Source organism: Drosophila subobscura, chromosome E (assembly GCF_008121235.1).
Source record: "Drosophila subobscura isolate 14011-0131.10 chromosome E, UCBerk_Dsub_1.0, whole genome shotgun sequence".
NCBI classification, from domain to species: domain Eukaryota; kingdom Metazoa; phylum Arthropoda; class Insecta; order Diptera; family Drosophilidae; genus Drosophila; species Drosophila subobscura.
Window position 1 is genome coordinate 17,714,851 of NC_048531.1, and position 26,415 is coordinate 17,741,265.

Here is a 26,415-nt window from a genome sequence, read left to right on the forward strand (position 1 = left end):
GGCATTTTAGTGTAAAATGGGGTGTAAACAATTCCATTTAAAAGATTTCGATAGCTGGATATCGAAGCATTAACGCGCGGTTTTGTCGATAACTTTGTTCAAAAATGCACTAAATTAAACCAACTGCGTTTCTGTTTAATGTTTATAAAATTGAATTAACTTGAGCTCAAATATCCGCCGTGCAGATTTCCACCTTATGCAGAATACTGACCAAGAATGGATCATTTGGCGCAGATTTTCACCCAGCAGGACGAGCTAATCGCTCCAGTTGGTGCTTATCAAAACGAATATGAAGCTATCAAGGCACTGCACTCTCTGTCGGGAGAGAAGAGGCAGCGCTTCCAGAATTTAACGAGGAAGCTGCTTGGGGACTTGGACCAGCCGCATGATAGGAAAGCGATCGCCGAAAGATCACGGATGTGGCGAAATAAGGGCAACAGTCTATTTAGATCCTCCGCAATGGAATTTGGACCAGACGCGGAGGCGGAACGGGTCCTCGGAGCATGTCGCCTCTACACAAAGGCCGTGCTAGTCGCAGAAGACGTTGAAGATGAACTCTGTTTGGCATTTGCTAACCGCGGAATAGCACTGCAAGAGTACGGCTACTACCAAGAGGCCTACGACGACTGCGCCAATGCCCTCGAGTTTGGGTATCCCAGGAGACTGCAGCACAAGGTAATCATACGGCAAGCTCACTGTGCCGCGAAGCTAAAACGAACCGAGCAACTGGCAGAGAACATAGCGTGCTTAGAGAAGTTGCAGCTGAACGAAAGATTTCGCCAGCAGCTGGAGGATCTAAAAGAGAATCTGGAGATGCTGCGCGGACAGTCGTCAAGCGAGAAATCAGTCGAGGAACAAGAGAAGAACGATCCCATCCAGGAAATGTAATTGAAATGACTTTGGTCCTTTGGTCAGCTCTAATCGGTTTTCAATATTTCAGCGTCTGTCAGTCTGGCAGCCGTGGGCGCCACATGATTGCCAAGGAAGCTATACCGCAGGGAAAAATCATATTCAGGGAGCAGGCCACGTGCTTTGTGCCCCTGGAACAGAGATTAATTTGCCAGCAATGCGCCTGCAGCCTGATGTGCGCTCCTATACCCTGTCCGAAGTGTCGGCAGCGTGTGGTCTACTGCTCACGGGAGTGTAGAGAGCGGCACAAATCAATCCACAGATTCGAATGTGTCGCTTACCGCAAAGATCTGCTCAAAATGGTTGGCGTTTCGCACTTGGCACTGCGCATGGTCCTGAGCTATATGCCGTCGATGCTGCCACAGCTGCAGGAATGCGCCAGCTCGGCCGAGATGTGGTCCACACTCATGACTCTGACCACGGGCGCCGACAAGGAAGACGAGCAGACACCGCAGTATCTGCAGAGCCTGCGCATGATAAGCCACCTGGACAAGGCTCCGCAAGCGGAGTTGGTCTACCATATGCTCTGCGCCAACCTACTGCAAGTCTATCTGAAGGAGTGCACGGACTTCTTTGCTCAGTTCCAGCCCTCGAGTGCCTCCCTTGAGGATTGGCACTTGATTGTAGCCGCTTTGATACTCCGTAGTGCCGGTCAGCTCCTGGTTAACGGCCATGTCGGGGACGCCCTCCTGCCCGTGAACCTGGAGGCCAATGAGTTTGGCCTACTGCAGTCGGAAATGTGGCAGAAACCGCGCCACCTGCAGCTGGGTCAACTGCACAATCTGAGTCAAACGGAGCCCCTCACAGCCATCAATTTGCCCCATCTGAGCATATGCAATCATGCCTGTGCACCCTGCATACGCACCAAGTTCGACGGCTGCACGGCGGTCTGCTACTCTGCAGTGGACATCGAAGCTGGCGACGAGATCTTCAACTGCTACACGATGGACTACAGGAAGAGCATGCTTCGCCAGAGGTCACAGCCGTTGCAGGAAGTTTACAAGTTTGAATGCAGCTGCGCGAAGTGCACGCGCACCGATCCAGACCAGGACTACGTAAAGATTAAAGAATTGTATTCTAATTCAACAATGGAATAATTCCATCCCTCTCTCTCTCTCTCTCTCTCTCATAGTTGAAGTTCCATCGGTATCGCTGTGAAAACGAGAGCTGCCTTCGAGAATTTGTGCCGGAGCCACTGCCCCATCAGACTAACCTCAATTGGTGGCTGCAGAGCCCGGATGCAGCGGAAGCTTCTGTTTGCTGTCCTGTCTGCAAAGAGACCCAGGTCTTCGCCTGGTACAATGATTTTATGTGCCTCATCGACAGCTGTGCCGAGGCCAAGGCAAGGCGAGAACTCTACAAGGCATTCGATGGTGTGGACCAGTATCTGTTGGGACACCACATCTTGAAAAGGAAGCTGGCGGAAGCGCTCATCGAACCATGTTTTGCCGAAATGGACGGTAAGGCACTCGCGATAGCTGCTAGCGAAATTTTAAGATAATTCCTAAGGCAATTCCTTTACAGAGGGCTGCGTTTTGGACGACGTGGACTACGAGAATCTGACGCGTATAGTCGAGACACAGCTGGAGGGCACTGCCGCTCAGAGTGGCGGCAACTCCATGGAGTATATCAGCCAGATGACCTATCTGTGGGATCTATGGGCATTGAGCAAATGCAAGCGCAGCGAGCAGCAGCTGCAGGAGATGAAGGGCAAGCTGGAGTACCTGGCCGCTGAGCACAGGGAGATCTTTGAGAACTATTACAACGATTTCATTGAGCAACAATGTAAATAACACAGTACACAATGCATTTGTTTCGAGTCGCGGAATAAAACGTGCTACTATAAGGGTTAATATACAGCCACAGTGTAGTGTGGCCGTTTGGAAAACACAAGAAAAACAGAAGTCAGCTGTTAACTGTTCACGAACTAGTTCCGTGTAAGCCGCAAAGAAGAATGAAAATAAAAAAGCGCAAACAAATTAAAAACACATTCGGCGTTCTGTGCAAAAATCCTATGAATTTATAGCAAATGCTAGAGTTATAGCACATGTCCGTTAGTAGCTTTCAAGTTTCAAAGTGGCATTTGCGAAGAGCTAACCGGTGTAAGCGGACTTATCTGCCCCCTTTCGTGTTGTTAGTTTGTCTTATCAAAAAACATTATTCATTGTGCGCTTTAATAGAATCCCCCTCTAGTGTACATATGTATGTGCATGGTACATATGTTCATATGTGTTTGTTATAACAAAAATTGCATATTCAAATGTTTCCGTGCCTGCAGTGCGTCGAATTGATTGTGTGAAAATAGAAGCCAAACAACGGCAGCGCCGCAGCACCAGTTGCTCTTCTTCAGAGAGTTGCTATGCCCTCCGTGTCCCGCTTACGCCTATCATACCGACGGACAGAGTTCGCCGGGCCAGGTCTATTAAATGCTTGTGAGTAATTTCATTTCATTTCATAAAGTTATGCATTGGTTTATCTACATATGTATATAGTACATGCATCGTAACATAACCTTTCGATCTTGGAATCGATCAGTCCCTGCGCATCCATGCGTACTTTATGGATGATTCATATATTACAAATCGTTCTTAGAACACCCCCTAAAAATAGTTTGAATTGTAAAAAGAATTGATAAAGAAATTAGAAGTTAAATCTCAACAGTTGTCTCTAAATGCCGCGATAAGATTACTTCAACCATTCTCATTCCCCCAAACACCTGGATACCGGCTCGTCTGTCCATTCTCCTCCTACTGCTTTGCTTTGATAAAAAAAAAGATGAAAAATAAAAAAAATTTATCTTTGGCCCATGAGGGGATCGAACCCGCGACCTTCGCGTTATTAGCACGACGCTCTAACCAGCTGAGCTAATGGGCCGCGGTGACTCGGTCCGCCAAAAGGCAATTTGATGTGAGCTACAGCGTACAGCGCATCTTTAGAGCGCCCAAACGCGACGTCCACTTGCTCATTTCATTCGTATTTCCTAGTCGAAATAAAAAGAACAATTTATTTAATTTTAGGAGTATCCAACTCTGTAGTACTACTCTCCAATTTGCCTCCTAGTGCATCCTGCATTCACTCGGGAATGTATGTAGTTTAATATGGTGCGGTAAATGTGTATTTGTATGGTCCACTTTCGCTTCGGCCAACAGCCACGAACAGGGTTCGTGGGGCAACCGAGTCAACTTTATGCCTTCCCCTGTGGAGGATCCGCAGTTGCTTTTTGACTTCTGTGCGGCTTGGTCCTGTTTCCGCTTTGTCGCCGCAGACAAGTCCCAACGCTCTGCCGTTTCCGTGTGAATTTTGTTGAAAACGGCGAGACCCGTGGGCCATCAATTCCATTTTATGAGTTGGCCCCCGAACTGAAGCGTGTGAGGAGTGTAATTGGAGAGGTCTAAACGTTTAATTTATGGCTGCAGTTGACCATTTCGTAGGGCTAGTGCCGCTAACAAGAAGTTCAATAATTTGAAGGTTCCCTCCCCCTGGAGCATTTTAATTATTTAGACTGCCACTCGCAACGGGGTAGCGACAGATTTATTAGAGCTTTCGTCGCTAGTGCTTAAGCGCCAAACTAATCGGATGTCCTGTACCTATCCAGGAAAGGGACCATACCAACAAGGTAATTGTTCCGAAGTTTGAGCCAGCTTTTGAGTTTTGAACAAGCGGCACTCAAAAATTGATAATTTGTGTGTCCCCCGCTCCAATTTTGTCGTTCCTAATGCATGTGCGTGACAAGGAAACGCTTTTAAATGCCACAAATGCAATGAATTTTTGATGTTTCCCAACAGTTGAGAGAGCGAGTAGAGAGTACGAGTATTTCGACTACTTGCCCCGCCATTTCGGCGTTTTGTTTGGGCTTCGCTGCTCCCCTTTAAAATTACACATTGCCCTGCCGGATGGCGAGGCGCGGGCCGCAGGTGACTTGCCAGTTGTTTTGGTTCTCAACACCTGTCTGAGCCAAGGTTGGACGGGGGAGCCGAGTCGTCGCAAAGCAATTGCCTACGGACTTTGATTTGTGTTTGTTTGGAATATACATATGAAGGCGGCACATCCCACCCGGACTGGGACCCACCGCGGCACAGCAATCGCTCGAGCGCACCGCCGCCTTACATAAGCGATGTAAAAGTCGGGGAGTCCCGAGAGAGACTATGGAGCAAAAGTGCCTTCTTTGATGGATCCAATAGCAAAGCCTTAAACCTTAGTGCCTTAGGAACCATACGCGAAACAAGCGACCAAATGTCGGGGAGGAGCTATCAGCGCCAGAGCCTGGAACTGCGCAGTCCGGACGCGGACAACGGCTCGCTGGAGGATGTCGGGGACAGCCGCTTTCGGAACATACTCGGCTCGAGTGCCAGCCAGCGGCGTCGCCAGCAGCGGGTGGCGCAGCATCGGCAGGAGTCGTGGTTCCGTCACTCTATGCCGCCGGCCGTCAATCGAGACTTTGAGTCCCTGGAGCATCTGACACCGAAGACCAGCAGCGGACTGGACGAGCAGCTGGCCGCCTCCGTCTCGACCAGCGTCCACAGCGCTGGCAGCTCCACGCTCTGCGGCAGTCGAGGCGGCAACACGGACCACTTCAGCATCCATTTGAACAGTGCGAATAGCAATCTGGGATTCATAGACTCTGACACGCCCAACACTCCGATCACGCCACCGAGATCCACATCGACCTCCCTCTGCGGAGGCCTGCAGCCGCCCGCATCCGTCTCCACCTCGGTGGCTGGCACGCTCTCATCGCGCCAAGGCGCCGCCGGGCAACCTCAGAGCGCCCATCGTAGCCGCAAGGACTCCAAGGGTTCCATTCTCTCCCGGCAAAGTCTGGCGCAGCGTGGACTGCGAATGACAACGTCATTTCTACGCAGAAAGCGGAAGGAGTACGAAGGTGAGTAGAGCGCGGTAGTTCGTCTTTTATTGTGCACTCTGGCCAATGCCCCAGCCCTATGCCTGCTGTGGCAATAAGCATAAGCATCCCATTTTGTCGCGACAGTCGACGGATCAATACTGTCGACGCCCTGAAGTCTGGCCTGGGAGTCCGGAAAGAGTCTCTGCCAGAAAGCTAAAGTAGCAGTAGGAAGGGAATGCTTGTTGGTCTCTCAAAATTTAAGTATTTAAACATGTTTCACGTCCACGTTGTTCTACTTATTTTGAAGGCCCCCCCTCGGCCCACAGTCCCCGCTCCGCAAAGCACAATCCAAAGTCAGTTGTTGTCCCCTTTGCACCGCTTCTGGGCAGACTGACCTAGATTCCTTTTACACTTACACTGCAACACACACACCACCTCACAGCCCCACCCCCCGCAGGATCCACACGTCCTGTGTCGCATGTTTGGCCATGTGTGTGCAGAATGTTCACTGAGGAATGGGGCATGCAGCGTGACTAGCAGACGCAGAGGCAGAGGCAGAAGTCGTTAGGTGAACAGTTAAATGAGCGAGAAAGTCATTCGAGTTGCATTTGAGAAGAGATTTTATTGCCGCACTAGACCGTCTTTTGGGCTGCCAGCAGCCATTGCCTGAGCGCCGCCACATCCGCATAGACTCCGGGATAATTGGCGAGGGCGCACTGGCGGCCCCAGGAGACGACGCCCACGAGCTGGCCCCCAGATACCAGCGGTCCGCCCGAGTCACCCTGGCAGGCATCCTTGTTGGCGGCCGCCGCACAAATCATTGTCTCCCGAACGGTGCCTCCATAGCCATAGCTGGAGCTGGCGCACTCGCCACGTCCGACGATGCGCGTGTCGGCGTACAGCAGCTGGGAGGAGGAGGATCCAGAGAACGAGGTCGTTCCCCAGCCGGAAATGCTCGCCGCTGCTCCATGGGCGGGCGCGGAGGTGGCCAGCGGGATGGTCTTGATGGTGGAGCCGAGAGTGAGCTTGGTCTTCAGGCGAACCACTGCGATGTCGTTCATCTTCGTGCTGGTGCTGTATTCCTCGTGCACCCGGAAGGCGGCCACCTGGACGAGGGAGCCGCCCAGGCTCCTGTAGCTGCTGCCCGCTCGCACCTTGAGGACGGAGGCCGTGATCGGGGTCAGCAGGCAGTGGGCGGCGGTCACAATGATGGTGTTGCTGATGATGGATCCGCCGCAGTAGTGGGAGCCCGACCGCTGCAGCGACACCTGCCACGGATGGTCTGCAATCGTGGTCTTCGTTCCGCCCACGATCCTGCCACTCAGCGGGGACAGTGGCTCCAGGCCCATGGGTAGCACGGCTCCATAGGAGGAGGCCAGTAGGGCTAGCAGGGTGGCGATTTGAAAGAACATTTCTGTGGGAGTCTCTTTAGCTTTTGGTGGCTAAGTGCCGACCGAGGCGCGCCTTATATAGTAGGAGTCGCTGCCCAGCGATTATGGTTATAGCCAAAACAAGTGGCTTTACGGGCAGGTGGCCATATATCAAGCCCAGTAAGACTGCAAATAACTGATTGCGGTGCTCCAACCGTCCTCTAACTAGCAGGTGATTGCTGTCACCAGTCTCCTGTGGGGTGCTTTAAATTTTTGAATGACTATTGATTTCACGACTCCGGGAGCAGAGCGTGTGCATGTTTGACGTAGGTCAGTGGCCCTGCTGTGTCCACCAGTGCAGTGTCCTTATCAGCCCACCTGGCTGTGCTTATGCGCCTTTAAATGGCCATAATGCTCCCACGTATACGTAGCCCACGGACTGATTGGGCCTTACCAATTGTAAATAGTTCACCGCAGATAACTTCTTCCGCCCCAAGAGCCAACTCGTTGTAAATTGTCTTTATTTTGCCCCCAACCATACATATATTCCAATTGTGTGTGTGTGTGTGTGTGGATGTACTTGCAGATAGCACAAACAACCTGCGTGTTTGGTAATACCCAAACATTTGCCCCTGCCCCATCCACATGCATTACATCCGTGTCCTTGTCCGTAATAAAGTGTAAAGTATGGGCCACAGAGAGATGTCTGTTTCCCAATTAGGTTAAAAGTGTCACGTCGCCAATTTCGCCAACATCCGTTTCCGTTTCCGTTTCCGCATCTGCATCCGCTCCTTTCTGTTTGATTTTCCGAGAAACAACTCGTAGAGGGGGGCTGGGCCGGCGCAGGGAACAGTTACAAACTGTCCTCGTTGAGGCGGCGCATTGGTATCTCAACCCCATCCAGTTGCTGCCCAATATACATAACCCGCAATCAATATTAAGGGGACATGCAGTTGGAAGTTACGAAGCGCTTACCAAGATCTCGTCCGGGAGCAGAGACGTCTTTTCCAAACGTAATTTTAGGTTTGGAGAGTAGGTGTAGTATTCGACGACGCGCTTGAAGGTGACATTCTTTTTTGGCTTCTTGCTTAACATCCCATCCCCGGCCGATCCAGCGGCAGATCCACAATCCCGTAGGATTAGTATGGACTTAAACACAACGTTCGGCGCCACTAAGTCGGTCATTCTTTCTTTGCAAAATATATTACTAATAACTAAAAACGACAGTCGTGCATGTCCCAGAGAAATAATCAAAAGGAATGCTTTGTCATAGCTATCTGTATTCACATTTATCACAAATCAAAAATAAACAAAAAGGATTTGTCAGAAGTGGGATTCGAACCCACGCCCTCAGAGAGGACCAGAACGCTCAACACTTTCGTTCAGAAAGCAAGATTTTACACCTTGAGTCTGGCGCCTTAGACCGCTCGGCCATCCTGACACTTGGTTGGGCCAGCGATAAAAAACCTCCGGTCCATAACATCAAATATAAACAAGGATTTTAATTTATTTTACTATTTTCTTTGAAAATCAGGACCATAAACTTAGAATATCCTCCGCTCCATCCCCAACCAGTTGATGCACAGTATCCATAGTCAGAAATCAATATTAAGTCGATCTGAAAGTTGAACGAAGCGCTTGCCAAGACCTGTTCCGTGAGCAAAGTCGTCTTATCCAAAAGTATTTCACGGTTTGATGAGTAGGTGTAGTGCAGTACCCAATGAATCTTGCGTAACAACCCATCCACGGCCGATACAGCATCCCGTAGGATTAGAATGGGCTTAAGAACAAATTTCGGCGTTTATAGATCAGTCATTCGAACTTCTGGAAAAATATGTATAGTAAACTGTCGAGAGAAATAATCAAACTGAATGCTTTGTTATTGCTACTTGTATTCACATATTTTTACTTCACTCAAAAATAAACAAAAAGAATTTGTCAGAAGTGGGATTCGAACCCACGCCCTCAGAGAGGACCAGAACGCTCAACACTTTCGTTCAGAAAGCAAGATTTCACACCTTGAGTCTGGCGCCTTAGACCGCTCGGCCATCCTGACGCTTGAATGGGCCAGCGCTAAAAAAGCTCCGGTAAATAATACCAATTTAATTTATTTTAGTTGTTTTCTATTTTCCTTCAAAATCAGAAAGACCATAAATATCCAATATCAATAAAGTTTTTTTTCACGTAGAATAGTCCATTGCCAAGCCATAAATTTTGTACAGAGCACTTGGAACTAATTTACCAGATAAGATCCCGCAATAAACCGTTTAAGTTGATTGAAAACTGCCATTTAGATATCCCATACGCTTAAACAATATGGCGGGTCTGCTTGCCCCGAGGTTGGGTAATTCAATCATCCTTGATGGCAAATTGAATTGACATTTCACTTTGCTGTCTTGCAAGGAATTGACACGTGAGATCATCCATCGCCGTCTCAAGTGACATCATCGCGGAGTCGGGTTGGCCATTACATGGTATCCCTATGTGCACGGCATGAGATAACATAATTGCACAAAACCTCTAAAGGGCTTAGCTTATCTGTCTTCCCTATTAATCGCATCCAGACAAACAACTGTTTAATCCCCAGAGTGCTGGGAATTTGAAAAATTATAAAATATATGTAAAAAGAAAGAAAAAAAGTTTTCTGGCCCATGAGGGGATCGAACCCGCGACCTTCGCGTTATTAGCACGACGCTCTAACCAGCTGAGCTAATGGGCCACACGTTTGCTGTTTGCCAAATACCGTATTAGAGCCCGTGACTAATGCGACATTACAGTGAACTGCTTGCTTAAAAAGTATATAACACATAATATTGTTCTTTTACAGAGCTTTTACAGAGCTAAACTGTTAGTTCAACGTTAGCTGATACTGTTATACAACATTTAAGGTTGCCCAGACAAATGGGGTGTGTGACACGAAAACAACATGTGTCAGGATGGCCGAGCGGTCTAAGGCGCCAGACTCAAGGTGTGAAATCTTGCTTTCTGAACGAAAGTGTTGAGCGTTCTGGTCCTCTCTGAGGGCGTGGGTTCGAATCCCACTTCTGACAAACTTTTTAGTTCATGTTTTGTTAGCTAGGGTTATTTTTTAATATTTCGATTAGATAATAAATTAAATATCTCATGCTTGCTGTAATTTTTATAATATTTAAGCAGTGAATATTCTTCAAATGTATGAACTAGCTCTGGTGCTAAGATTCTGATTTGAATTAATCCGACAATATTCAACAAGGCCCATTAGCTCAGCTGGTTAGAGCGTCGTGCTAATAACGCGAAGGCCGCGGGTTCGATCCCCCCATGGGCCAGGTTAATTTTTTTTGAATTCTTGTCCCCCTTGTGTTCATTTTGCAGAGTATTTTAATGTGTGCTGATGGAATATGCTGATAATTTTTGGGCCTGTGCTTGATGTTTCCCGTCATTATCATCATTTGTCAGTCGACCATCCCTTTTCAATGCTTGACAGCAGAACAGTGGCTGTCTGTCTGCTTTAGATGTGTGATAACAACAGCTCTTGTGCTCAGGCTAATTACTAATTTTACCTACATATGTATGTTAGCGGTACACTTTGGACATGCTCTTCCGTATATAAATCATCGCTGACTACTAGCAATGGAAAAGATTCGCTTAGAGTTAAATTGATTTCTAGCGTGCGCTGGCTACTCTGTGCGGTCTGGCAACTCTTCCACGCCAATACGAATTTCAACCAGTAAAAATCATACTATTGCGAGTCGAAGCTTGTATACCGTCGATGTTCCGACGACCAGTCTGTCGCTTCGACCAGGTAATCTAGTTCTTTTCGAAACTGTTTCGATACAGACACTTGATGTGCGTTGTCATAAACTGAGAGACTAGTTTGGATATAATATACACTTCATAGTCCAAATTGTTCTTTGCGTTACAAACGTCTGATAAACTATATAATACCCTCTTCGAGGGTACACAAATCGCCTCTCTCCCACACGCAAACACTTGATGCCCAGTGCGACATTTGCTCAGTTGCTTTCCGAGCTCCAAGAAATACGTTTGTGCGCCAGGTGGGGTTCGTGTATGGGACCGGTTAACGAGGTCGACGTGTTTAATAAACGCGAGATAATATTGTAAACCAAGTAAATACTGTGGATGCTAATGCCCCATTTAACGTTGTTTTCGGGCGGGATCACAGTGCGTATCGTCGGCAATCGTATCAGATGCCTGAGAATGGCTGGCTGGATATTAGATATTAGTGACTGATTGAAAAGTACTCGTGCGCGGGCAAACAACACCTAAATAAAGGTCAATTGTAATTATATTAGATTGAACGATTGTGTCTGGACATGGAAACAAGAAATGGCATAGCAGAAGTAGAGTGCTCCGTCAATTTATGGTTTGATTTTCATACGCGGCATCAAAAGAAGAGCAACAGCTGTGCCAGGGCATACAAGTTGTAGAATCCATTTCCAGATTTTATTCAATTGTCAAGCAACTCTCCTCTCTCTCTCTCTCTGTGTACGTAGTACGTACCCCACCCATACGAATGCAAATGCGGGCTCCCATACATATGTATGTATGCGCGTGTGTGCCGTTTCGCATAGAAAGTGGTTTTTGTTTCGCTTTCAAGCCGTTATTCATTGCCGAAATTCTCTCTGGCTCGGTCTTTGCTCTGTTCTCTGCGATTGCTGTTCGATCTCTCTCTCTCTCTCTCTCTCTCTTTGCCAAACAGAGCCTCTCCAGGTGGGCTGTTGCATTCTGATGTCAACATTGGCGATATGCACCTTTTTCCTCGCTTGGGTTAACTTGGCGTGAAATTAGCTTTAAGACTTTTGTCCAGAGAAGTCAACTCGAAGGCAAACTCTAGCATCACCTTTTCGTGAGTCAGTCAAATGGTTCGTCATCGTCATCGTAATATAGTATTTTGAGAAAAAAAAGTTAATCCCCAGCTGATTTTTGTTGATCGGTTGCCAAAACTGTGCCGCAGAGACACTGCACCACACCGCACCGCATCTATAAAGTTTTTTTCTTTTATTAATTTGCATCACTTTTGCTTTCATTTGCCAACCGCTGAATTAATGAACATGAAGAGGAAAATTCTTTGCAAATTAAAAGGGGTGATTCGACTAATCAGTCTTATGTATAAATATGCTACCATTGACATTGCCTATTCCCCCAGTTGCATAAGAACAGTGCCTTTATTTACTACATCTGCAGTGTGGTAACAGAAATAAAGCTCTCTTTGGCGGACACCTTGCCAAGGTTGTACCCATCTTCAAGGGTGACTGGGGTTCTCCAATGGCAAAGATACCTTTCCCTCAAGACAGTTTCCCCTGTACATTTGGAAGGGAAATCCATCTAATGGGGGGCCTCCTAAAAAGCGATTTATTTCGGCGCTTAGTGGTGACATCGAAATGTGTATTCCCCCGCTAATGTTGGTCTATTGCCAATAATTTCTATCGATTTGATTTCACAATTGTCTGTCGACGCCTTTGTTGAGCTGTCGCAGTCGTCCCATGGCCCAAGTTTGCTCTGACTTCATCGAATCGGTGACATAGTCAAGTATTTCCTCTGTGTATCTTTAGGTGCGACGGATGTCTGTGTTTACCTTTGTTATTGTACGCAGCCCCCGTTACCCCACCGGATGATAAACACGATTCATTCGAGTATTCGTATGAACTGTCCTCATTGTTGTCATGTTCTGCTTGTAGGGGTGTCGTGAATGAGGGGTAATTATCACCTGTTTGCATTCGGCTGAGTCGTTCCTTCTCCCCCATGCTACGACAGTTCATGTGCACTCGTTTGAGTGACCTTTTCCAGTTGAGAATCAATTAGAAATCCCAGCTTTTAGTTACGCTCCACCACCACATGTGGCAGTACATGCCTGCGGAATCCATTTGGTTTTACGAGTATATGAAATCCACAAATAAGTAAATACGCTTGGAATGAATCCAAAATACTTATTCCCATGTTGATGCTGATATTTTTAGACCGCGTCGCGGCTGGGGGAATAAATTTGAATAGCGTCGCGAATGTACAAATGTACATATGCACATATGTATGTACATATATAGATACATTTGTTGGCCTACACTCTACGGATCCCCACACCTATCTGTTCGAACTGATGGCCAGACTATTTACGTCAGACTCCATACAAAGCAGACCAATTTTCGTGGGGTTCTTCACGATGGTAATGGGGGAGCATCGTATTTCTGCAATTATGTGAAAACTTTGCTAATAAATATTAATGGCCAATTTCCCTTTAACCAGTGAGACCTAGTATATAATTACCCGATTTGCCAGCCAGCCTAGGCAGCCCAGCTCCAGGTGGACATATCAAGGACAGGCGTGGGCGAGTAGCGTACCGGCAGTCGATTGCCACCCACCCACAGAGTTGGTTGCCTGAAGAATGCAGGACAGGACCAGAGCACTTGTAAGAAAGTGGAGCAATCGATAAGCTACTCACTCACATTGGCATTAGCCAACAACTCAAGTGTATTTGCCCTTTGCCAAAGGAATCCGATTTGAAGTTATTGACAATGGCACTGCCCAGCCCTGCACTGCACTCTTGATGACTATTTAAAAGCCTTTTGAGTGCCATGTTTCGGTCAATGTATGTATGTACATATGTACATATGTATATGAATATGTTTGTATAATGGCTACACAGTTATTGCCGGAAAACACGTAGAGTGTAACAACACAGTGCACGCAAATAGAATTTCTTCGTTCCTTCGCTTGAAACGGAACAGACACCCCGAGAAAGTTTCGTTGACTTCCGCTTTCACAGACGAGGTCGATGTTCCCTATAGAATGGTTAATTATTTCAATGGCTGTCGTCTGTGTGTCTATCTAGCGTGTTTATCCCCCCAGGAGTTTGACCAGTTGTCGGCTTTAATTAGGGTAATTCGGGGTACACAGTGCGTTGCAGGATTTCGGCATTTTAGGGTCGATATAGCTGGTAATCAAAGCTTACCACAGTAATAGCACCCTTGGCGGACAAGTGACCCTTCACTGCAAATACATGCATACATACATATGTACTTGCATATGTACATGAAAATATAGTCCTGTGCTGTCGCGGGGCACTTCCCGTCGGAGTTGTTTACCATTTCTAGATGGCTAACGATAATACAATAGAGTTGTGTGCCCGTACAGCAATATAATATAAGAGAATAGAATAGAACAGCCGCGCGCGGGTCAGCCAATCAATACTGTAAAAACAGCAATCAGCGCAGCAAGCCTTTGAAAATCAAATAAAAACGTATATTAAATATCTGAACAAATCAAAATGACATAAACCTAAAATCAAAAGTGAAAGTGCAGTGAAACCTTCGAGAAAGAAAACTAATGAAATAAATTAATTCGCATTAGATCCCAACAGTTTAGAACGAACTAGAAGTGCGCGCGCGGCAGTGAGAGTGTACTTAATGGGCGTTTCACAACCATGTTAACATGGCAGATCCCGGCAAGAATGAGAGGGACCGCACCGCAGAGACTAGGAGCAGCAGCTCATCGCAGGAGAGAGGAAATGCCCGTAATGGCAACGGGCAGAACTCGAGGCAGCGGCAGCAACAGCAGCAGCTGGAGACAGACAGGAGCAGGACACATCCGGCTGCGGCCCCCGCCCAAGCCACCGTCGATGTGTGGAGCCTGCCGGGGCGAGCACAGACTTGGATCACAAACAGCGTGCGCTGGTTGAGGCGCGAGGCGATGCGGAGGACAGCCACTACGGGACCAACAGGCATGGGAATTGCCAACGAGGGCGACGGCGATAGACCGCCACCCGGTGGTGAAGACGGTGGCAGGCCGCCGCCCGGTCGCCTTCCTCCTGCTGAGCATGAACCGTCCACCGATGAAAACCTCCAAACGGCATCCTCCTCGCGGATAGGCGAGGGCGCGAGCGTAGTCGACCGGTCGGAAACCGATGCCAGCATCCCTCATAGGAGCCTGCCCGGCTCGCTCAGAGCTGTGAGTAGGTTCTCCTTCCGCTATCTAATGGACAAAACCGGCATCAAAAGGAACACACGTAAACGTAAACATACTATTTTTATTTTATATACTTCTACAACATGATTCCGGGGATTCCGGGATTCCTTTGTGCCAAGGTTTATTTTATTTATTTCGATTTTTTTCTGGTGTATTCGTAAGTAACTCTTCCGGATGGTAGGCCGAACGTTCGTTATGGCACCGCACTTTTGTCTACTTATTTTCCTTCACGAAGTGCGTTCAACTTTCTTGAGACAAGGAAAGGAAAGCAAAGAGTATGCATACAAAGAAAATGGAAAGTGGAATCAGAATGGTTGAATGTTATTATTGGAACCATAAATAATGAGAAATATCAATTATGAACATCAAAACACATACACCGATTATTCTACGCTAGAAGTAGAGTATCCCATAGGCGAAGCACTTGAATGTCACACGTTGTCTTCTCCTCTCTTCGCGCTTTTCTCTTCGCGTCTCTTTTCTTCTTTTCACGTCTCTTCGCTCTTCTTTTATTTCTGTTGTGTTGTTGGTTGAAGCTCTTATTAAACAGCTGTTGGGTGGCGGCTCTCTGGCACAATAACCTGAAGCCGAAGCGAGCTCTTCTTCTTCAGCTCCTTTTATCGTTGTCCTTTTTGCTGCACAGCCTGCCACAACGGCACACTTTCCGTCGTGGAATTTTAGTCGCAGAAGAGAAGCACATCGCAAAAGTTCTCAGCAAAACACAGCTCGTGGATGTTTTTTTTTCGCGTATGAGTGTGTGTATGTGTGTGAGAGTGATAGAAAACAGTTAAAGTGTGTTTTGCGTTTTTTAATTCTTCGACACCACCGCTCCAGCAATCAAAACTTCCAAACACTTCGGACTTAAGGAACATTTTCAGCTGCAATAAAGCCAGGGCAATAATCGGCCATCACGTGCTCTAACTCATTCAAGGTGTGACAAATCGATACGGTTAGAAAAGGTATCCAGAAAATGCTACGCACGTTGTTGCCAGGCGATGGGCCAACAACAGAAATATGCTCAATTCTAACGGCAGCCAGGAAAATACCTTAGCCCTCTGAATAACTCCGAAGTAAAAAGCAATCGCCTGCAGCAGCAGCAAAATTCCGTTGATTAAAAATAAAAATACGCATTTGAGAGACAAACAACTGAGTGTAGCGCAGGCGTCCTTTCTGAAGAGCTCTCGCAGCTTCTCGTATACGTTTACGCCCACTTGTGGCGTGGCATCTCTCTTTGCATCCCGAGGAGTAGACGAAACCTGCCATCCTGTTGTTTTCCAAACGTCAAAACGAGTCTCCCGGCGAGTGCATTGCCTTCGTGCCCGTCGGTGAGTGCGATTCAGGATCTGACGAGCTGCACGAGCTCGGGGAAGAGGAGGAGGAAGAGACGCTGGAGTCGGACGGCGCCCACGCTGGTGCATCGTCTGCGGATCGGCCCCGGCGAGGAGAGGGTCGTTTCCGTCAACCTGCACAGCATCAGCCACAGAACCAGCGCCGTTGGCACAGAATGGCCCTACGGAATGTCTACAAGGCGCTACGCATTCGCTGGAGCCGTAAGTGTCGTGTCGTGTCGTATAGTTCTAGGAATCATTGGAATTTCCATCATTTCTGTAACGAATTTTGAAATTACTGCTGTGTGAATCGATAGCGCCATGTTTGTGAGCTGTCCTCCGCCGAACCCCACTGGCCAACTGACCGAGATGCTGCGGCAGGCTCACATCATTCCGAACGTGCTGCCATGTGAGCCGCAGGCCGTGATCAAGGTGGAGTACCCTTGCGACATCGTGGTGGAGCCAGGCATCACCATTTTGGTCGATGAGACCGTCAAGGAGCCCATCATTCGTTGGAAATCGGAGCCGCGGAGGCTCTACACCTTAATGATGATCGACCTGGACATGCCGAAGGCCATGGGCCAGTACCTGCTCTGGCTGGTGGGCAACATACCGGGCTGCGATGTGGTGCGTGGGGAGACCATTGTGGCCTACATGCCCAAGCGCACGTCGGAGGGCAAGCAGCACCATCGCAGTCTCTTCCTGGCCTACCAGCAGTACCTCGAGTTGGACTTCTACGAGCCGTATCTAACGGCCACCGACACGGCGGGACGGGCCCACTTCGATGTGAATCGGTTCGCGAAGAAGTACGCCTTGGGCAGTCCCACGGCCGCAAATTTCTTTGTGGCCGAGTGGGAATGGGGTTGGGATGAAGACAATTAGATTAATAAATCTTTTTGAATAGTTTCTTAAAGCACTTTTGGTCTGGGGATGGGTTGGAGTTATCTTTGGCTTTTATAAAATAATAATTTCTGGAACATTTATCGCCTGCTTTCAGATGATGAGGACATCACATCATCCGCCGGCTTCGATGCAGAGGATGGAGAGAGGCGTGTCATAATCCTGAATGGCACACAGCCCGTAAAGTACTGCAACAATCGCATAACGACGGCCAAGTACAAGTAAGTATTCCGCCATAAACTGTATCTGACTGCATCTGTAATTGTAAATGTATCTTCCTGCAGCATCATCAGCTTTCTGCCCTCGTTCCTGTTCGAGCAGTTTCGACGATACTCGAATTGCTTTTTCCTGCTAATCGCATTGCTGCAGCAAATCCCAGATGTATCGCCCACGGGTCGCTACACCACTTTGGTGCCGCTGATGTTCATCCTGTCAGTCAGCGCCATCAAGGAGATCATCGAAGATGTGGTAAGTATTTGTTAGCCGAGGACTTACTCTGCATGCGGGGCTCATCCAGTGATTTTTTCCGCATTCACAGAAACGTCATCGCGCCGATAATGAGATCAATCATCGCCCCATTGAGCGGCTGGAGAACGGCACCTGGTCGACAGTCCGCTGGTCGGAGCTGACCGTGGGGGACATTATAAAAGTGACGATAAACACATTTTTCCCCGCGGACCTGATTATCTTATCGTCCAGGTAAGCGCCAGCACACTCCAATGTGGCCATATGTTGATCCCACTGTCACGCATTCCCGCTTTTCAGTGAGCCCCAGGCCATGTGCTTTATTGAGACGGCCAATCTGGATGGAGAGACCAACCTGAAGATACGCCAGGGAGTGACTGCCACAGCGGGACTGCTGGAGACCAAGGACCTTACAATGGTGCAGGGCAGGATTGAGTGCGAGCTGCCCAATCGGCATCTGTACGAGTTCAACGGGGTGCTAAGGGAATACGGAAAGCAGTGAGTAGTTTATATCTTTGGTTCAGTCTTGATCTCTATCTGCGTGTGTGTCTTTTGCAGATCCGTGCCTCTGGGCAATGATCAGGTGCTGCAGCGTGGCGCCATGTTACGGAACACGGCCTGGGTGTTTGCAGTCGTCGTCTACTCGGGCCAGGAGACGAAACTCATGAAGAACTCCACCTCAGCGCCGCTAAAGCGGTCCACCGTCGACAAGCTAACCAACACCCAGATCCTAATGTTGTTCATGATCCTGATCTCGCTCTGCATCACCAGTGGCCTGTGCAATCTGTTCTGGACCCGAGAGCACTCGGAAACGGACTGGTATCTGGGCCTAAGCGACTTCAAGAGCATGAGCCTGGGCTACAATCTGCTCACATTCTTCATTCTGTACAACAACCTGATTCCCATATCGCTGCAAGTCACTCTCGAGCTGGTGCGCTTCCTGCAGGCCATATTCATTAACTACGACATCGAGATGTACTACGAGCCCTCGGACACGCCGGCCATGGCCCGCACCTCGAACCTTAACGAGGAGCTGGGCATGGTCAAGTACATATTTTCGGACAAGACGGGCACGCTCACACAGAACGTGATGGCCTTTAAGAAGTGCTCCATAGCGGGGCATGTCTACATCCCGCAGCGAACACCCGAGGAGTCGCTGCTGGTGCAAAACATCCTCGGACGGCACGAGACGGCTGAGGTCATAGAGGAGTTCCTGGTGCTTCTGTCCGTCTGCCACACCGTGATACCCGAGCGGGGGGATGAAGGCATCATTTACCATGCCGCCAGCCCGGACGAGCGCGCCCTGGTCGAGGGAGCCCACTTCTTTGGCTATGTCTTCGACACCCGCACGCCCGAATATGTGGAGATCAATGCACTGGGTCAGCGGCGTCGATATCAGGTGCTCAATGTGCTGGAGTTCACATCGGCACGGAAGCGCATGTCGCTGATAGTGCGGACGCCGGAGGGCAAGATCAAGCTCTTCTGCAAGGGCGCCGATTCGGTGATATACGAACGTCTGTCCGCCCATGATCGACAGTACCGCGACCGTACGCTTCAGCATCTCGAGGAGTTCGCCTCGGAGGGTCTGCGTACGCTGTGTCTGGCCGTGGCCGACATCCAGCCAGATGTGTACGAGGAGTGGCGAAACACATACCACAAGGCAGCGACGGCGCTCCAGTACCGCGAACGCAAGCTGGAGGATGCGGCGGACCTCATTGAGATCAATCTACGCCTACTGGGCGCCACCGCCATTGAAGATCGTCTGCAGGACGGCGTGCCGGAGACGATTGCGGCGCTGCTGGATGCCGGCATTTTTATTTGGGTGCTGACCGGCGACAAGCAAGAAACGGCCATAAACATAGGATACTCCTGCAAGCTGATCTCACACGCCATGGATATAATAATCCTCAACGAGGAGAGCCTCGACGTAAGTCCAATGGCCAGTAGATCAACAAATTGATTCAATTGTTATCCCTCTCCTCAGGCAACCCGCGACGTTATTCTTCGCCACTTTGGAGAATTCAAGAGCTCGACGGCCAACGACACAAACGTGGCGCTGGTCATCGATGGAACCACATTAAAGTACGCCCTGAGCTGTGATCTACGGGGTGATTTCCAGGAGCTGTGTCTGCTCTGCCGCGTTGTCATCTGCTGCCGAGTGTCGCCGATGCAGAAGGCGGAGGTGGTCGAAATGGTCACCCAGAGCACCAAGGCGGTGACGCTGGCCATCGGAGATGGAGCCAACGATGTGGCCATGATACAGAAGGCTAACGTTGGCATTGGAATATCCGGCGTCGAGGGTTTGCAGGCAGCCTGCGCCTCGGATTATTCGATTGCCCAATTTCGGTTCCTGCAGCGGCTACTGCTCGTGCACGGAGCGTGGAACTATGCGCGCATCAGCAAGCTGATTTTGTACAGTTTCTACAAGAACGTCTGCCTGTATGTCATCGAGCTGTGGTTCGCCCTCTACTCCGGCTGGTCGGGTCAGATCCTGTTCGAGCGCTGGACGATTGGCCTCTACAACGTGGTCTTCACGGCCATGCCCCCGTTCGCCATGGGTCTGTTCGAGAAGTTCTGCACGGCCGAGACGATGCTTAAGTACCCGATGCTGTACAAGCCCTCGCAGAATGCCAAGTTCTTCAATGTGAAGGTCTTCTGGATCTGGATCTTCAATGCCCTGCTGCATTCGGTGTTCCTCTTCTGGCTGCCCATGGCAGCGTACACATCGGATGCCATCTGGAAGGATGGCAAGACCAATGACTACCTGATGATGGGAAATATGGTGTATACGGTGAGGCATTCTCACATTCTGTTCAATTATCCATTCGAGACTAGTTTTAATTGTGTATTTCAATTGGATTTCAGTATGTGATTGTGACGGTATGCTTGAAGGCGGGCCTCATCACGAATTCCTGGACGTGGCTGACGCACGTGGCCATTTGGGGCTCCATAGTGCTCTGGTTCGTCTTTGTTCTGATATACAGTCACTGCTTTCCGACCGTCAACATCGGCAGCAACTTCCCCGGCATGGACATCATGCTGCTGTCGACGCCCGTGTTCTATCTCGGCCTCGTCCTGGTGCCAATCACCACCCTGCTGATCGATGTCATCTGCAAACTGTGCGTCCATTAGTTTACACTGTAACCATTATTCTCTCTAACCAATTTCGTTGCAGGATACACAATACCGTGTTCAAGACACTCACGGAGGCGGTGCGCGAGACCGAGATCAGGCGCAACGATCTCGCCGAAGTGATGAACGAGCCTCGATCTTCGTAAGTATCGATGCCACGCCACGCACCGCACCACTCGTAGAGTCACGCTTACCCTCTACAATACATATCGTACATGCATATGTACTCGTATTTAGTCTTTTGTTTGTCTCAAAACAGAGAATCAACAACCACATCCTACCATATATATTTTCAATTTGAATTGTTGCGCATTTGTTGAAACTTGAATCTGTAGACCTCTCTCTACCTCTATCTCTACCAACTCTAACCAAACAAAGGCTGATTGAACCTACACGTACATACGTGCCTTATACATACATATATGTATCTTACTTTATCTATTTCTACACCCAATATCGATATGCTTCTTGTAGTGAATAGTTTTGCACCACAATTTACAGTACCGTATCTTTAGCTCCCATTATTACTTGGCGTTTGTTTTTGGGTCATTATGCATTTGGCATTAACTTAATCTTACGCCATGCCTCATGCCTCTCGCCTCACTCAATCACAGTAATCGCACTCCCACTCCAACTTCCACCCATCCAAATTGTGTTTGTTGAACTTTCGATGTATGTTAGTGCTTAATTTCGTGTAACCAAAGCCTCTCGTTTAACATTGGCCGCCAAAAATTGCTCGAACCCTATTTAAAATTGTATACAAATTATCCAAACGAAACGGAACACAACATGTAATCGACATAAGGAACCTGCCTACAAGGAAACATGTACTTAGTATTATAGATTAAATGTGTACATACAGTTTCAGAGCCGAACATCTTGTTAGACACACACTCTTCAATGATCATTCATATTTACAATGAAATGTAACAGACACCTATATATACTATAGAGACATAATTATACAACTTAATGCACACTTAGCTAATGGAAAGAACAGATGTGTAAATATGTGTTTACTTAGTTTTGTACGCATTTTGCAGATCTTACGAGTATTGAGCAATTTTGAATGCAATTTAAATTTGAATTTGGAACTGTTTTAGTTAATATTCTTGAGGCAGCATTGCACTGCTTAGCGGCAGTGCATCATTGATTGTAATCAGCGCATTTAAAGAAACAAACACAATTTCACTGGCTCCAGTCCAGAATGCAAAACTCTTAATCAGAACCAGAATCAGACTTTAGTTTTACTCTTGCTGTTATTCTTACTCTTACTCTTACCACATGGATTGTTATTCAGTGTTTTAATCACTTTTGAGCAAGTATCTTTTGAATTGAATTCCCTAAAATGTAATCTATTTATCCTTCTCTATCCCCCATCCATCCACAATCAACTTGCAATCTCTTTTGTACATCATTTTCGCTGATGGCTCCTTGATCTTATACTTGCAATCAATCAAACAATCAATATCCATGCACCCATTTGCCGTCATTAGAGATTCTGGTTTTGCTTACGCCCTGGGCAAGCTAATGCGTTCCAGCTCAGTCCTCATATCCCGCCGGTCCTCATTCAGTGGCAGCAAAGAATACGGCCACCCAGCCGTCCAGCCCGACTCAAGCCTACGCATAGAGCACCTGGACCTCGAAGACGACAGTGTCGGCCAGCACCGCAGCAGACAGCGACAGGTCGAGGGAGGACGGAGAGCCAGCGACAAGACGCGACGTGTTGCCGGCGGCTCTGCTCTGAGCGCCAGCTCCACCACCTCCACTATCACTACAACGCTGCATATGTGAACTGCTGGAACATCCGGATCGAAGGCAAGGAAATGCAAAGCATTATGGCAGTCGAATTGTCTTAATAGTGTAATATTGTTGTTAAATAAGTATACATACATTCCTAAGTGGGATATTTCCCTGTATGCGCATTGAGTACCTTCTAGCAACTGTCGAATTCATATCATAACGAGCATAAGTCAATGGATGTGTAAATGGAAACGTGTGAATGCGAACTATTTATACAAACGCGTATATTATATTTGTGCTAACTATTTGCCAACTGTGATAGTGTCTGCAGAGATACTGTGTGTAGATCGAATGTCAAAAGCATTCCCAAAATATATGTGTGTACATATGAATAATTTATAATTAATATTGTACTTTAGATGTATCTTTTCTATGGCTGGATGTACTATAATTTACAGTTTTAAGAGATGTGTCTGTCAGGTTGTAAACGTAAACATTCAGCGACTATTCGTACTTAAGAGTGTTCCCGTTCCCCCCAGTAAGAGGTGCTTTGTTCAATCTTATCCAACAATCTATTATTAACTACGTATACCTCCTACCTATCTACATACATATATACATATTTAAGGAATGTGGTGATATTCCCCGATGATATTTATGTATGTATCAGTTTTAAATATATATATGTATTGTACGTAAATGAATGTATACCGCACCGTCCTTCACAGCCCGCATGCAATTTTACTAGGCCGATGATATACACTTACTCTATGGCTGTTGAATGATTTAATCTTTTATCTGATCTGATTTGATCTGATCTAATCCGACCTGCTCTGCACTTATGTATATTGTATTTATATGATTTTATTTTGTATTAATCAACACACAACAATAATGCGACTTTAACCAATCAAATCAAATCCAGTCCAATCACACCCAACATTTGAAACGTGAAACACAAGATCACACAACAATAACCAATAATCAATATTTAATAAACCAAAAAGACAACAGCAAAATTCTTAAAAATGTTTACTTGAAATTTCTATGAACATTTTCTGCGTAAATGTCTGTGTGCGCAGTACTATGTATGCCTTGGGATCGATTATTCGGTGTAAGTAAATCGTAGATAAACCTGACAACCCATCCCCACACCACACCACTCTACACCAAATCCACACAGTTACTATATCACCATCACACTTCCATACCATACCGCCATTCACACCGCCACAAAGGATTTCGATAGGATAGGGGGACTTAGGATGAAATCGGTCGTACCAATTGAATTGGGATTAGAACAGGAAACTCAATTAAATATATACGAGTATATAAAATGTACAATTCAAACACTTTATTTACAGATTTTATTTTTTAATTTGTATTATTCGTAGTGCCAAAGATTCGCTGTAATTTTTGTAAGACTCGCATCGTTTCCTTTTGTTTGCCATCTCTCAAATACCAGTAGGCTCTTCTCCCTTTATTATGTACTCTGCATGGCCCTACAATTTTGTACAGCTGTACACACCTCGTTGTTTATTCTGATTTGATTATATGTACGTACTTAATGCCCCACCCCCGCCAAGAACCTCGACCTGCCACCTATGTTTTCTATATATAATTTAGAGGTTGGACTTGAATTTTTCGAATAATTTTAATGTTGTGATAAAGTAAAGTGCTAACAATTCAAAATGGAAAATTCTAGAATAACATAAACTGCAATTACTCAAATCCTTTACAAAATTAAATCCGATACTAAACCATATCCGCCACGCTCAAAAAATTAACCCAACAGATTCACGGAAACTGCGAGGCTGCTACGTAATGTATTTACCCGTCGGGCCAACACGAGAGTCGAAACGGAACTAGAACTATCCCGTGAGTACCACCGAACCCGCCTTAACCACTCAGTTCCAGGAATATGCCTGTACTCGTAGAACAACGCAGTGGTAGGACTTGACCTATAGGTTTAAAATCATGTGCGAACAGCACTTCTAGAAATCTAGAAAAATATGGTTAATATTTCGTATTTCTGGGCTCCTTCAGAGGGAGAATAGTTACACCGTGTACCTCGGAACACAAATAAACACAAAGCTCATCCACACATAACCGATACTACACATGAAGACCTGCATACATACATACACATAAACGATATTGATTGCCAATCATATTCGACGAATATTAACTTTATTATCTATGTCCTCAGATGGTTACGCATTCTCACAAGAGGAGGGTGGAGCTGTGCCCCAGTCTATAATAATACGATCTTATGATACCAATTTGCCAAAACCAGAAGGCAACTAGTCCCAGAGCGACGACGTTTGAATCGATAAGCTGTGCAGCTCTCGCAAGGACCATCACACAACATATGTATAATGATAACTTACCAATGTACATACATACATACATACATACATACATACACTAATCCCATGGAATAGAATCAACATTTAACTTTGATAAAACTCAGTTTGTATGGCATAAACATAAACATACTTATTACGATCAGAGCACCTGAGCAGAAGCGAAAGCAATCGCTATTCTGGTAGGCCAAACATCACACTAATCACATTTATTCTTCATGTGTCTTACATTACACCTAAAACTTACAGTAAATTAAACGAAACGTCTTATGTATACATATGTACATACATATGTACAGACACATACATAGGCGAATATCTTTGGTGTTATTTATTTTGTAAGATCGGAAAAGATAGTGAAGAGGCTAGAAGTTCGTTCGATCGTGTCATTCGTATCTGTCCCTATACTTTGTGCTGCTTTGTGATACGGACACAGACTTGCATTCTATTTCTAACACTTAATCTAAGTAACTAAATACTGTAAACATTTGTACCTATAATCATACATTTCAACAATTGATGTCGGCAAAGATCCTGTATTTTTTGGTCACTAAATCATTTACATATGTATATTCGTTGAAAATAAACCATAATTCTCGATAATGAGTTTGCCTAGCTGGATAAAATGGTAAATCGGTTATAGGGTATAATAAAGTATATACTGTTGGTTGGCAAGCAACAAGTGTTAAATTGGCGAAACATGTCATGCCCACTTACGTTTCACAGTTCCCTTTGTATTGGCCTGTTTTGTTTACACCTTATTTTATAACATTCTAATAAAAAGGAGCCTTTAAAACAAGCCAATCTCGTAGAAAACTGACTTAATTATCAGATACAATTATTTATTCACTGCTGAGTGTTCCAGTTAGCTTGCAATATTAAACCGAACATCAAAAATGAGGAATATGAGTATCGGTCATGGAGAGGAATCGATTGTCGACCAGTGGGCATTTACCAGCACTGAAAGCTCGAGTTGTTGATTTTTTTCCAAACAAAGTGTAAGCCGGGACTCGTTGATTTTTTAAATTTCTTCAAGTAACTGTAACTGAACTTTCGCACTTTCGCAACTTTTAGGCTGGATTTTGCATTATTTTCTTTAAATTTGCTATTCGCTTTTAGTATGTAAACGTATGTAAACTATTAACAGAGAAGCATTTGGATGAGCCATGTTAACTGATAACATTGAAAAATTTGAAAAATAGCGCGAGCAACAAAAGAGAAACAAAAAGGTTATAACTTTTCTGAAAGGAAGAGGGAACATAAGTAACTATTAGAATGAGCTCAGAGTGGTTTGGGGTGCAGTTCTTCCATCTTAACAACATAATTGGGGGTTAACTCCGGTTTATACATTGTAATTACTACTTTCTTTTCCTAAGGAACACCGGTTAATGATGATGCTTACG

General features: G+C 46.5%; 4 protein-coding genes and 6 non-coding genes across 18 annotated transcripts; 4 read left to right on the forward strand and 6 right to left on the reverse strand.

The window, feature by feature from the left end:
• Positions 1-191: 191 nt before the first annotated feature.
• Positions 192-2,895, forward strand: LOC117891113 (SET and MYND domain-containing protein 4). Its single transcript, XM_034796316.1, has 4 exons — positions 192-884; positions 941-1,964; positions 2,042-2,369; positions 2,434-2,895. The coding sequence occupies exons 1-4, from the start codon at positions 217-219 to the stop codon at positions 2,700-2,702; spliced, it is 2,289 nt and encodes a 762-aa protein (XP_034652207.1). The 5' UTR covers positions 192-216; the 3' UTR covers positions 2,703-2,895.
• A 222-nt stretch (positions 2,896-3,117) lies between these two features.
• Positions 3,118-25,615, forward strand: LOC117891112 (phospholipid-transporting ATPase IA). Of its 9 annotated transcripts, none has more exons than XM_034796314.1 (11): positions 3,119-3,341; positions 17,404-17,527; positions 17,591-17,774; positions 17,845-18,005; positions 18,072-18,269; positions 18,330-19,698; positions 19,756-20,562; positions 20,637-20,890; positions 20,947-21,045; positions 24,442-24,524; positions 24,856-25,615. In XM_034796314.1, the coding sequence occupies exons 1-11, from the start codon at positions 3,269-3,271 to the stop codon at positions 24,951-24,953; spliced, it is 3,450 nt and encodes a 1,149-aa protein (XP_034652205.1). In that variant the 5' UTR covers positions 3,119-3,268; the 3' UTR covers positions 24,954-25,615. The 9 variants fall into 9 exon arrangements, with proteins under 9 accessions (XP_034652203.1, XP_034652205.1, XP_034652202.1 ...); XM_034796311.1 differs by lacking the exons at positions 3,119-3,341; positions 24,442-24,524 and adding exons at positions 5,128-5,788; positions 23,729-23,760; XM_034796309.1 differs by lacking the exon at positions 3,119-3,341 and adding an exon at positions 5,128-5,788.
• On the reverse strand, positions 3,710-3,783 carry Trnai-aau. Its single transcript has one exon. It is a non-coding gene; the product is annotated as a tRNA-Ile (tRNA).
• Positions 6,352-7,195, reverse strand: LOC117891118 (trypsin alpha-3). The gene has a single exon (XM_034796322.1). The coding sequence runs from the start codon at positions 7,159-7,161 to the stop codon at positions 6,382-6,384; it is 780 nt and encodes a 259-aa protein (XP_034652213.1). The 5' UTR covers positions 7,162-7,195; the 3' UTR covers positions 6,352-6,381.
• LOC117891122 lies at positions 7,644-8,319 on the reverse strand. Its single transcript, XM_034796327.1, has 2 exons — positions 8,095-8,319; positions 7,644-8,026 (listed from the first exon to the last, which is right to left on the reverse strand). Exons 1-2 carry the CDS (start codon positions 8,302-8,304, stop codon positions 7,973-7,975), a joined length of 264 nt encoding a protein of 87 aa, XP_034652218.1. The 5' UTR covers positions 8,305-8,319; the 3' UTR covers positions 7,644-7,972.
• Positions 8,441-8,560, reverse strand: Trnal-caa. Its single transcript has 2 exons — positions 8,523-8,560; positions 8,441-8,485 (listed from the first exon to the last, which is right to left on the reverse strand). It is a non-coding gene; the product is annotated as a tRNA-Leu (tRNA).
• Positions 9,056-9,175, reverse strand: Trnal-caa. The gene is made up of 2 exons: positions 9,138-9,175; positions 9,056-9,100 (listed from the first exon to the last, which is right to left on the reverse strand). It is a non-coding gene; the product is annotated as a tRNA-Leu (tRNA).
• On the reverse strand, positions 9,765-9,838 carry Trnai-aau. Its single transcript has one exon. It is a non-coding gene; the product is annotated as a tRNA-Ile (tRNA).
• Positions 10,050-10,169, forward strand: Trnal-caa. The gene is made up of 2 exons: positions 10,050-10,087; positions 10,125-10,169. It is a non-coding gene; the product is annotated as a tRNA-Leu (tRNA).
• On the forward strand, positions 10,351-10,424 carry Trnai-aau. The gene has a single exon. It is a non-coding gene; the product is annotated as a tRNA-Ile (tRNA).
• Positions 25,616-26,415: the final 800 nt, after the last annotated feature.

Excerpts from the sequence above, each read along its gene's own strand:
- LOC117891122 (XM_034796327.1), bottom strand. The coding sequence starts at position 8,304 with ATGACCGACTTAGTGGCGCCGAACGTTGTGTTTAAGTCCATACTAATC. Across the intron at positions 8,027-8,094 it reads TGCTCCCGGACGAGATCTTG|CAACTGGATGGGGTTGAGAT; the intron begins GTAAGCGCTTCG and ends TATATTGGGCAG.
- LOC117891112 (XM_034796306.1), top strand. The coding sequence starts at position 5,143 with ATGTCGGGGAGGAGCTATCAGCGCCAGAGCCTGGAACTGCGCAGTCCG. Across the intron at positions 5,789-17,403 it reads AAAGCGGAAGGAGTACGAAG|ATGATGAGGACATCACATCA; the intron begins GTGAGTAGAGCG and ends GCCTGCTTTCAG. Across the intron at positions 17,528-17,590 it reads ATAACGACGGCCAAGTACAA|CATCATCAGCTTTCTGCCCT; the intron begins GTAAGTATTCCG and ends ATCTTCCTGCAG.
- LOC117891113 (XM_034796316.1), top strand. The coding sequence starts at position 217 with ATGGATCATTTGGCGCAGATTTTCACCCAGCAGGACGAGCTAATCGCT. Across the intron at positions 1,965-2,041 it reads CCGATCCAGACCAGGACTAC|TTGAAGTTCCATCGGTATCG; the intron begins GTAAAGATTAAA and ends TCTCTCTCATAG. Across the intron at positions 2,370-2,433 it reads ATGTTTTGCCGAAATGGACG|AGGGCTGCGTTTTGGACGAC; the intron begins GTAAGGCACTCG and ends ATTCCTTTACAG.
- LOC117891118 (XM_034796322.1), bottom strand. The coding sequence starts at position 7,161 with ATGTTCTTTCAAATCGCCACCCTGCTAGCCCTACTGGCCTCCTCCTAT.